General features: G+C 26.4%; 4 protein-coding genes across 4 annotated transcripts; all 4 read right to left on the bottom strand.

The window, feature by feature from the left end:
* Window positions 1–953: 953 nt before the first annotated feature.
* OCT59_005670 (uncharacterized protein) lies at window positions 954–2478 on the bottom strand (the record flags this gene model as incomplete). Its single annotated transcript, XM_025329145.1, has 2 exons — window positions 954–1786; window positions 1857–2478. The coding sequence occupies 2 exons, from the start codon at window positions 2476–2478 to the stop codon at window positions 954–956; spliced, it is 1455 nt and encodes a 484-aa protein (XP_025178033.1).
* A 1933-nt stretch (window positions 2479–4411) lies between these two features.
* On the bottom strand, window positions 4412–6174 carry OCT59_005669 (uncharacterized protein; the record flags this gene model as incomplete). The annotated part of the gene is made up of 2 exons (XM_066138504.1): window positions 4412–5020; window positions 5455–6174. The coding sequence occupies 2 exons, from the start codon at window positions 6172–6174 to the stop codon at window positions 4412–4414; spliced, it is 1329 nt and encodes a 442-aa protein (XP_065997624.1).
* Window positions 6175–7532: 1358 nt separating this feature from the next.
* OCT59_005668 (uncharacterized protein) lies at window positions 7533–7847 on the bottom strand (the record flags this gene model as incomplete). The annotated part of the gene is made up of 2 exons (XM_066138503.1): window positions 7533–7582; window positions 7667–7847. The coding sequence occupies 2 exons, from the start codon at window positions 7845–7847 to the stop codon at window positions 7533–7535; spliced, it is 231 nt and encodes a 76-aa protein (XP_065997623.1).
* A 2475-nt stretch (window positions 7848–10322) lies between these two features.
* On the bottom strand, window positions 10323–11413 carry OCT59_005667 (uncharacterized protein; the record flags this gene model as incomplete). The annotated part of the gene is made up of 2 exons (XM_025309309.2): window positions 10323–11143; window positions 11248–11413. The coding sequence occupies 2 exons, from the start codon at window positions 11411–11413 to the stop codon at window positions 10323–10325; spliced, it is 987 nt and encodes a 328-aa protein (XP_025178030.2).
* Window positions 11414–12359: the final 946 nt, after the last annotated feature.

Here is a 12359-nt window from a genome sequence, read left to right as displayed (position 1 = left end):
TTAATTAGAATGTTTACACCATTTACTATGTCTACTTTCACTATTTTGGTTTTAATCTATCTCTCCCTACTATATGTCCTATAGATACGATGACATTAAGGTAAATGTTAAAGCGACACTTCCTGCGAAAAATTGAATTTGTGAACAATAATATAAATCCGTGAAACATGATATTTCTAGAAATTGAGTGAGTGAAAGTTAATATTCATAGTTCGATTTCACGATGACAATTAAGATCCTTTTTTAACTTATGCTTTTACGTAATCGCTAATTACGATACACTTTTTAACTTTCTCAGTTGAATTTAATTCGCTGTACTTAAGAAGCAAAATCAGGTACATTATATTATTATATTTATATATAAAGATTCATAATTTTTTTTTATAATTTTAATTCCATCTAAAAATCATATCTAAAATACTTATGAGATATAAGTTATACCCAGTTCTAAATCGATATTATTAAATCAAGTAAATTGTATTAGTCATGGGTATTTTTGTTGGTGCTATAGGTTTCTATTTTATATGGAGTAAACTAATATAATAAGGTTGATAATATTCCAAAACGGTAAAAATGAAATACAGAGGGACGTGACAAATTGTGATTAATTGATAAACCGAATCGTTATATAGCAAAAAAAATTTTGATATACTGAAAATCCATTATATTGAATTTTCAAAAACTATATTATAACTCTCCCATCTTTATTTTAAGTGAAAGAGATTTTGAAAATAAATGTTAAAATGTTTTTTATTAAAAAATAATTATATCACTAGCCAGCCGGAATTTTTAATTTATCGCATCATGTACAGTATTGGTTCCTGATCATGTGCTCTGATACATCACTTCTATGGAAATAACGTAACATAAAAGATTTCATTCACAAAAATAAAAGTAAAGGGTATAACAAAAAATCTTTTATAAGTTTATATTTTCAATATAATTGATATAATTTATTTCCTAGAAAAATAATCATAATAAAAGGTATTCATGATAAAATTTACAGTCTTCATGTAATTATTTCTAAAAATAGAGCCAAAATATCCGACTGGCGAAGATTGTTTTAATGTAGAAGATCTAGCTCTTAGCACATCTGCAGATGTTCGTTTTAGCATTTCATTTTCATATTCTTTAATACATGAAATATAATTTTCTGGAGAATAATTAAGTAATGCTTGAGAAAGAACTTCAGCATCTTTAATAGCATTATTTGTTCCTAATCCTAATACAGGACTCATAGCATGAGCAGCATCTCCTAATAATGTAACTCTACTACTTGTCCATACATTGACAGATAATGGATCAATATCTCGAATCTGTCTACGTTGTACAGGATTATAAGTTTTAAATAAATAATTTTTAGGATCAGGAGCTGTTCTAGGAACCAAACTCCACAATTCTAACAAAATATTAGTAAATTCACATTCTGGTCTTAACTTTCGAATCATATATTTAACATGATCGATAACTGATGCAGGATCATTATCATCAACTTTAATTTTGTCACTTTCGACATTATCATCTAATTTAGTAGGATAATTAAAAATTAATGTTACCCTGTAGTGAGGTTCACATTTATCCTTTTGTTCTTGCTCTTGTTCGATTGGAATCAAGCGGTAAATAATAAGGATGACATCTCCATTTAATCCAATAGTTTTCTGAGATAAGCTGTTTCCAATGATTTTAATTAATCTGACTATTAAACTCTTAGGTATGGCTACATCCGCATTAATTTGAGTTATTCCAAAATCAAAAATTTGTAATTCGGGTATTTTTCGTTTTCGAACTAAAAGAATAAAAAAAAAATAAGAAATAAAATAAAATTAAATCATATTTATTTATTTATTTATAGCTACCTGGAGAATTTATCCCATCTGCACCAACTAAAATGTCACAAAATTCTTTCGAAGCATCCTCAAAAAATACCCAAACGCCTTTTTCAGTTTCCTCATATCCAATACATTTTTTACCCCATTGAACTGGTACATTTTCTAATAAAACATCTCTAAGTCTATCACGATAAGTAATAATTTCCGAAGAACCGGAAGCATTTGCGACCCCATAAACGTCTTTAGCTAGTTTAGATGGTGGTTTTAATAATAGACATCCTGTATGATCGGAGAGTGAAAATCCATGACGTTCTACATCAGGAATCGGATTTGGCATTGCTTTTGGAAGGTTTGAAGCGACCGATGAGGGAAGACAATTTACAAGGGATCGAGCTCCGAAATTGTTTATACTTATATGATACCCTTGCCATCGATCTTTTTTTAATATGGAAAGAGTAGGAAACAACGAGTTAACATGAAAGTTTTTCTTATGAAAAATATTCGTTTCTATACCTTGAGGACCAGATTCTCTTTCAAAAATTTTTACGTTAAATTCTTTTTTATCTTTGTTCTTTATCAAAGCATGATAAAAAGAAAGTCCTCCTAGTCCAGCACCAGTAATAATTACAATCGGAATTTTTTGTTGCATATTTTTTTTTTTTTTGAAAAAATGGTTAAATTATAATTTTATAACGTCCAGATGTATATCTGAATGAAAACAACAAATCTTTAATTCGGGTTCTATTTATATAAATTAGTTATATACTGTATGTACACAAAAATGACGAAGTAAATTTTTTTTCTTTCACCTTCTTCAGAATTAATTTCTATTTACATTACGTATAAAGAAACCAATCAATTCATTTATCCTAAGCGATATCTTTGCTAATAGTTATAATGGATTGAAAATTTTAAATGGACTTGAATTTCCGTAATAGTTATATAATGTACTATACTTTTTAAACTAAATAAAGTTCCACGGCAAATGAGTCAATTTTGTATCACGAAATTTTTCATAAGTTGGGACGATCAAAATGAAGTGTATGGTGAATTATTATATAAGAAAAATATATATATGATTATTGTGAATTGTGATAGAAAAGTTGATTAAGTAAACAGTTGTCAAAGTAACACAATTCTATGCCGTATGTAATGCACTTTTGGGAAAAAAGAAATGTATTTATAGAAAGTCTTTACGAAATATTTTTTCATTGCAAAATTATATTAATGAAAGTTGAACACAAATTACATTTTATGATTCATTCAAAATAGTATTAAGCATTGATTCATTTTTCGTCCGTGGCCAGTACACCATTTTGAAAAATCAAAACATGTAAATTTCTGTTACGTTGAAATATGTTAATCACCTGATAAAAATTATAGATTTACCGGACAATTACCGGACAATACATCAAATATAACAGAAATCATTATTTCGGTATAAAAAAACTTAATTATTTCCATTCTGGCAATTTGTTAAAAATGAGTCTTTCGTTGATTTAATAAATTTAATAAAGTTTTTACATTTTGGATTAAATGAAGTTATATGAATTGCCATAGTAAATGTTATTTTATCCGTAAAATTTTTTCTCTTTTGTCATTTTTAAAAAATTACGTGTATTCTGAATCAAACGCGCCAAATTATATTATTTATTAAGTCAATCAATCTCAACTTCACGACACAAAATGATACAGGCATTTGCATGTTCATTCATCACTGATATATAAAGACTTAAAAGACCATGATAATTTATTACAAAAGACACATGAGAGACTAAAGGATCATTTATTACTAAAGATGCAAACGAAACTAAAGAAAGGTTCATTGGAGTTCCTTTGCCTTATCTGGCACGAATAATTCGTCTTTAAATAACGATCTTAATATTTATTTATTTATTTGATTTTAATCAGCTAATTTTGTCATTGAAAGATAATAATGGTCCAACGTGACTCTTTCGGAATCATTAATTATACTTTTATCTCTGTTTCAAAAAAGCGTAGCTTAGTATATTTGAATAAAAAAAGAATATCAAATTACCGGACAAAGTTGTCGCGTTTAATAGAAAATGTAACATTACTATCTATCGATTAATTTCTTTAACTAATTAATTAATCTTCGAAATTTAAATGATCCATAATAATATATTATATATACTATTTAAAATAAATTTAAATAAGAATTTCATATTTGTATAACAGATAAGCATATTTTGTTTTTAACTGACCTAATAAAATTGTTTCAATCAATAATTGCACAATCAAAACATTCGGAATGATAATTTTTAACTTCTATAAAGATAATAAAATTTTTAATAAGCAAAAATACGCATATAATAAATACAGTATACGTAAAATATATATTTCATTTCAATTACCTGTTTGTATTTGCATAATATATCTTGAAGATATAAATTCTTCTTGATTTAAACAATTTACAGGTTCAGGTAAATTTTTAAAATTGAGGAGTCGACTGGTATATATTGCTTGAGGATGTGTATCAAAATTTTTTGTTGTTATTGGATCATTAAAATCAAAATCAAAATATAGTGCAGTACTCTTTATCTTTTCAAATGTGTTAAATATCATTTCAGAAGTTGGTCGGTTTTTGGATTTGCGTCCCAGCATTTTCGAATCAATTCTTTTAATTTGCCTGGTATTTCTTCTCTTATTTTTGGGCGTAGTCCACAACATATATCTATTGCAAGATAGTAATCATGTGGTCGATCACAAAACGGAGGAATTATAGAAACTATTTCATTTATAATAATACCTAATGAATACACATCAGACGCCTGTGTATATTCTTTCCCACGTAATATTTCAGGCGCCATATAAGGCATTACTCCATAGGTATTTGTATTATTTGTATGTGAAGAAGCTTCATTTGCTGGTTTGCAGAATCCAAAATCACTAATGCGCGCGGATGATCCATTAGAACACAATACATTACCTATATGAAGATCTTTATGAATTAATCCATGTTTATGAATATTAAAAAGACCTAAACAAATTTTTTCTGTATATTCTTTCTTATTTGAACATGGACTAAAATATTGATTGAGACAATATCGTAAATCATAATCTTCTAATTTGAATACTAATGCATAATTAGAAGTATCAGGAACTTGCGTTATTCCATGAAATTTTATTATACCCTCATAATTATTAGAAATTTTCGCCAAATTTTTAATCTATAATTTATAAAAATAAAAAAAATAAAATGAATAAGAGTGAAAGAGTGAAATAAGATAATTTAAACCTTATCTATATTTTATACCTCATTTAAAAAATCTAAACTCAGGTCCCTCGAATTTTTTAGTACTTTTAAAGCAACTCTATAGGTTCCGGATCTTTTCCAATTATTATATTCTTGATTCCAATTGATAATATATCCATCAATCCATGTAGCTGAATATACTTTAGCAAAACCTCCCTCAGCTATATATTTAATATTTGTAAATCTACTAAGTGGAATCCATTCTAAAACATCACTAAAATCACGTGCAGAAACTTGTTTATATCGTATTAATTCATCAATTTCTGTATTACCGCTACTCCATTTATCAAATTTTCGTTGAAATCGTTTTTGATTGCAAGATAAACAACCATAGGATCCTGTTATTACTTGATAGCATTCTTTACATCTTCCAAACTTCATAAGATTTTTTTCTTTATCATTAGTTAATTTATTATAACAATTAAAACATATTACAAGTCTATCAATATTTTGATCACATTCCAAACATAATATAAAATCACAATTCTTAAATTTCCTATTCCATAAATAATTAAACAAGTTAATAAATATATGTTTTAGTTTGCAAAATGAACACCCATCGTAGTTTCTTATTATTTCAAAACAACCTCCGCACGCTCCAATCATTGTAGGATATTCTTTTTTATGACTATATACTTTATCATAACATTCGAAACATGAAATACTATTAATTTTTTGATAACATTTTTCACATAAAATTAACTTTGCATTCTTATATTTTGTTGATCTTTCGTATTTATCCAAATCATAATCTACTGTTTTAAAAAAGGAGACTTCATAAAGTTGATCGTTTTCTTCACATAAATTATAGATCCATCCACTGGTCCACAAAAAGGACCATCGTTTATTAGCAAGAGTATATGAGAGACCGAAAGAAAATTTATTATGAAAGATCCATGTAAAACTAAAAAAACATTTATTACGAAAGGTCAATGTAAAACTAAAGGAGAATTTATTACTGGTCGAGCATTTATCGTCAAATATACACGAAAAACTAACAGAACATTTATATTTACAAAAGGTCCATGAGATACTACTAGTACTAGAAGAACTCTTATGACCTAGCATTATTTGTATATTAAATCGGTCTGACTGATAGCGTTTGTAAGTTATAGGAGTTCCTGGCGCAAAATTATTTAAAAGCGTTATTTGAACTGTTTTATTCAGCACAAAAAATCTATCTTTAAATAACGTTGTATTTTTGATTTTAATCAACTAAATTTTACCGTTGATCACGGAGTTCAACATCCGTACTAGCCAATGTAAATATAGTTTACAATTACAATGATAGATTTTTTGGAATCATTTGAAAGAACTTACTCGAAGTGTAACATGATGATATATTTGGATGAATAAAGAATAGACAAAAATTATTTATTTAGCAGGTTATGAATAAAAGTCTAAGTTTCTATCGCATTAGGCAAATGATTCAGATAACATATTTTTCCAAATAGAAAACGATTCCTTTACAGATATAAATGGTAAAATTATAAAATAAATTACTGTTAAATTATATAAAGTAAATAGCAAATTTTATGGGTTTGATAAATTACTAAATTAGAACTTTATTCAATTTTTAACTTTATTCAATTAACAAATATGTTGCATATTCATCAGGAAATTTTTAGGTAGATTAATTTGGAAACTTGTGGAGTTCTTGCATCGGATTATGTGGGCATGTTTCCACGTATTTTATTTGAGAATTGTGTATATTTCCGTTTGGTGTAAAATCTTTTGGAAAATTGTGGAATTCTTTAGCGGAATATGTGGATTTCGTTTACGAAATATGTAGAATTTATCTGTGGAATTCCGAGTTGATTAAAATTTTAAAGAGAATATTATATGTCATTACTGAAGTTAAAAGCACTACATATAAAATGTTTATTTATTATTTTTTATTAATAAAGTTTTACTACTACTAATTTAATCACTTATTAAAAAAGGAAGGAGTTTACAAAAAATGAATTATCATCAGTTATTCATTACCAATGATAACGGTTATTTACCGAAAAATTTGATATTATGATCACTGATTTTTTATTTTATTGATTTTTTATTTCCATGCAGGCATGCACGTTGTCAAATTGATAAAAAACCAAAATTATATACATATTTAAACAATCAATTTTTCCTCCATACCATGAATATATGAATTATAGAAAACAAAATTTTTTATATTAAAGTTAATTCTAGTATTGTTACAAAAAGCTAATCAAAAAAATTAATATAAAATAAATAATACTTTTTCTAATAAAATACTAATTATTATTCGAAATTCTATTTACAAATGACAGTATATACCATTAAAAAAAGATATGCTTCGTTAAATAATTAAAAATTTAAAAAAAAATATTAAAAATAATAATTTTCATTATATAAATTAAAAAAATTGATTATAAAATTGTAACTGACTTAATAAAGTTATTTCAGTTAATAATTGCACAATCCAAACAATCAGAATAATAATTTTTAACTTCTATAAAGATAATAAAATACTTAATAAGCAAAAAATTTGCATATAAAAGTGTACACAGAAAATAATATATTTCATTTCAATTACCTGTTTGTATTTGCATAATATATCTTGAAGATATAAATCCTTCTTGATTTAAACAATTTACAGGTTCAGGTAAATTTTTAAAATTGAGGAGTCGACTGGTATATATTGCTTGAGGATGTGTATCAACTTTTTTTGTTGTTATTGGATCATTAAAATCAAAACATAGTGCAGTACTCTTCATCTTTTCTAATGTGTTAAATACCATTTCAGAAGTTGGTCGGTTTTTTGGATCTGCGTCCCAGCATTTTCGAATCAATTCTTTTAATTTGCCTGGTATATCTTCTCTTATTTTTGGACGTAGTCCACAACATATATCTATTGCAAGATAGTAATCATGTGGTCGATCACAAAACGGAGGAATTATAGAAACTATTTCATTTATAATAATACCTAATGAATACACGTCAGATGCCTGTGTATATTCTTTTCCACGTAATATTTCAGGCGCCATATATGGTACTACTCCATAGGTATTTCTATTATTTGTATATGAAGAAGCTTCATTTGCTGGTTTGCAGAATCCAAAATCACTAATGTACGCAGATGATCCATTAGAACACAATACATTACCTATATGAAGATCTTTATGAATTAATCCATGTTTATGAATATTAAAAAGACCTAAACAAATTTTTTCTATATATTCTTTCTTATTTGAACATGGACTAAAATATTGATTGAGACAATATCGTAAATCATAATCCTCTAATTTGAATACTAATGCATAATTAGAAGTATCAGGAATTTGCGTTATTCCATGAAATTTTATTATACCCTCACAGCTATTAGAAATTTTTGCCAAATTTTTAACCTATAAATTATAAAAATAAAATTAGTAAGAGTGAAAGAGTGAAATAAAACAATTTAAACCTTATCTATATTTTATACCTCATTTAAAAAATCTAAACTCATTTCCCTTGAATTTTTTAGTACTTTTAAAGCAACTCTATAGGTTCCGGATCTTTTCCAATTATTATATTCTTGATTCCAATTTATAATATATCCATCAGTCCAAGTAGCTGAATATACTTTAGCAAAACCTCCCTCAGCCATATATTTGATGTTTGTAAATCTATCATATGGAATCCATTCTAATATATCATTGAAATCACGTGCAGAAACTTGTTTATATCGTATTAATTCATCAATTTCTATATCACTGCTATTCCATTTATCAAATTTTCGTTGAAATCGTTTTTGATTGCAAGATAAACAACCATAAGATCCTGTTATTACTTGATAACATTCTTTACATCTTCCAAACTTCATAAGATTTTTTTCTTCATCATTAGTTAATTTATTATAACAATTAAAACATATTATAAGTCTATCAAGATTTTGATCACATTCCAAACATAATATAAAATCACAATTCTTAAATTTCCTATTCCATAAATAATTAAACAAGTTATTAATTATATGTTTTAGTTTGCAAAATGAACACCCATCGTAGTTTCTTATTATTCCAAAACAACCTCCGCACGCTCCAATCATTGTCGGATATTCTTTTTTATGACTATATACTTTATCATAACATTCGAAACATGAAATACTATTAATTTTTTGATAACATTTTTCACATAAAATTAATTTGGCATTCTTATATTTTGTTGATCTTTCGTATTTATCCAAATCATAATCTACTGTTTTAAAAAAGGAGACTTCATAAAGTTGATCGTTTTCTTCACATAAATTATCATAGATCCATCCATTGGTCCACAAAAAGGACCATCGTTTATTAGCAAGAGTACATGAGAAACTGAAAGAAAATTTATTATGAAAGATCCATGTAAAACTAAAAGAACGTTTATTACGAAAGGTCAATGTAAAACTAAAAGAGAATTTATTACTGGTCGAGCATTTATCGTCAAATATACACGAAAAACTAATAGAAGATTTATATTTACAAAAGGTCCATGAGATACTAGAAGAATTCTCATGACCCGCCATTATTTCTTATTTCAAAAAAAAGGATCTAACAAATTAATATTAATAAGTAATAAATAACAAATGAAAATATTAAGGACGAAATAATAATGTTAAAATATAGATATTATTATTTCAAAATTTATCCTAGAACAGATGTATTTATCCATTTGTAAACCAATAATGACAATAGCTTTCAACATTTTACATTTTGGATTTTGTGTAAGCACCGACGGTAGTATACCGCTGATCGCCGGTCATTATTATTAGTAATTATAATTAAATGAGCTGAATTGTGTTTCAAAAAAAAAAAATTGTATTCCAATATTTTATTAAAGCAGCTTTAATTGCAAACTCTATACAGTTTAAAAATAATCGTCTGCAAGGACCTCATAATACATCAGTTGAAACTTGACTGAGAATATTGGTATGTGCTATGAGACCCTAGGCCAATGAAAGCTGTTTTATACTTTTTCATATACTATTATTTTCTAAAGATAAATATAGTAATATAATATAATGATAATTAATATTTTAATATTTCAATGAATTTGTCATTATGCATGGAATAATGGAATATGATATCAATAAGATCATTTACAGAATCACATGAAATTTTATTTAAAAAAAAATCTGATATCAATACTTTATTTTAATATACATGTACAGTAAGTATATTGCTACGGCTATGAAAAAAATAATGATTATGATTTCACTGATATTTTCCTTCTTAAAATAACGTTACTTTAATAATTTCCCTTTCCCGATTTAACAAAAGCTTCAAATGCATTCCATATATTTCTTTAAAATTTCCAGAAAAAAAATTTTCGTTATACAATGTTTCCAAATATAATTCATAAGAAGGCATGTATCTATCAATAAAACTTTTAACTTGTTCATCACTCATTCCATTTTTTCCCGTCTTTTTCATATTATGTTCCTGTTCTAAACGCCATTGATAAACATAATTAATATCTTCGGCTTCAATACAAATAAAAATATCAAGAAAGGGATACCAATTTTCTTCATATTGTTTTAAATTCTCATTTATAATTTCTAAATGAGAAATTGGATGAGATTTTAATGCCGAACAAGATGATGCATTGTCATACGCTTCTTTGAGTTTAGAAGAAGATAAATGATTGAATCCTAAGCACCATCCATCAATAAGAATAATATGAATTGGTGGTAAGATGACATTCCAATTAGGGGATCGATCTCCTCTTCCATTATTTAATGATTTGTCATAACTTGGAATCGAGACGCTTAAATTACTAAATTTCAGACTTCCTTCTTCTTCTAACTTTTCGTGCAAGTCAGAGTATTTTTTTTGAACATCACATAACTCTTGTAAAATTTGTTTTCCAAGTAAAATATCATGAGTTCCTGGTTGTCCCCTAAATTCTAATAATTTATTTCCAAAATTCTTTTCCGCTAATTTACATTGATCTTTATAAGTTAAAAGGAAATCATCTATTGAACATGTTACTACTGACAAATCATTTGTAGCCTTCAAATATTTTACAAGTTCATTTGCAATCGTTGTTTTACCTATGGATATAAATTTTAAAAAAAGGTATTTTTTTTTTAAAAAAAAAAATAATAATAATTTGCGAATATAAAAAAAAGGAAGAAATTAAAATTTATTCAATTACCACATCCTTGTATTCCATTTAATCCAACAATTAATGGTTTGTTAGTAATATTTGATTTCTTTCTAAATTTGTTGTAATTTTCTATTATAAAATTTGATAAAATCTCAAGCTTTTGTGATGGTTGTCGTAAATTTCTCATTGCAAGTAAAGTTAAAAAACGTTGCATTTTGAAAAATTTTCATTGTTTACTTACGATTAAGGAACACAAGTCACAGATTATACTATATTTGGATTACTATTATGGCGGGAATAAACAAATACCCCTAGATTTCAACATGTGACATTCTGTGACGAATAATCGGTGACAAATAAGATTCCAAACTATTTATACATAGTTAAACGAACTGTTGTATGTCACCTGTAGAATGATTGGTCATATGATATACGTAACCTGTTACAGAATCCATTCAGAATGCGTACGAATGCATGACCCAAATATTTACAAGAATTATTAATTATACTCAGATTGTAAATAAAATAAATTTATATCGGGTGTATATTTTTTGTTTTTATTTTTATGTCCGCGAATATACTATATAACATAATTTACGTCGTGTTCACAGAACTGACTGTGATTTGCCGATCATGTAAATCGATGACTGTTGTGAGTTGTGACATAATCTTCAATTTATAATGAATAATTAATTATAGTACCACGAGTGCATCGCACTATTGACAATTTGGTAACAAGAACAATGCAAATATCTTCATTATGACTGAAGTGTGCTAAGCGCCAAACCCAGTTGATTCAAAAATTGGTAGTAAATTAGTACAGTACTACTTTACTACAAAAAATCAAAATTATCTGTCCGATCGACAGGTTTTAATAATTATTTATTTTAATTAGGAATTTGGGCTTATTTTCTTTCTCTCAAGAGCAGCAAATCCAAGAAAAGATGTATAAATCTGGAAATAGTATATTAAAACTTTATTGGCACTAACGTAAAGTCAAAAGTGCACGAAATATTATCATTTTGCCATTTTCACAAATATCTCTAATATTAAGCTGTTATTCCAAAATTCCAAAATTCTATTTAAAAAAAAAATAAATAAATAAGTTAGCATTTAATATTAAACCAATACTTTTTAAAAAAAATGTACGTGCTTATTAC

The sequence above is a fragment of the Rhizophagus irregularis genome, chromosome 13 (genome assembly GCF_026210795.1).
Source record: "Rhizophagus irregularis chromosome 13, complete sequence".
Classification (NCBI taxonomy): Eukaryota; Fungi; Glomeromycota; class Glomeromycetes; order Glomerales; family Glomeraceae; genus Rhizophagus; species Rhizophagus irregularis.
This window is presented reverse-complemented; position numbering and strand designations above follow the sequence as displayed.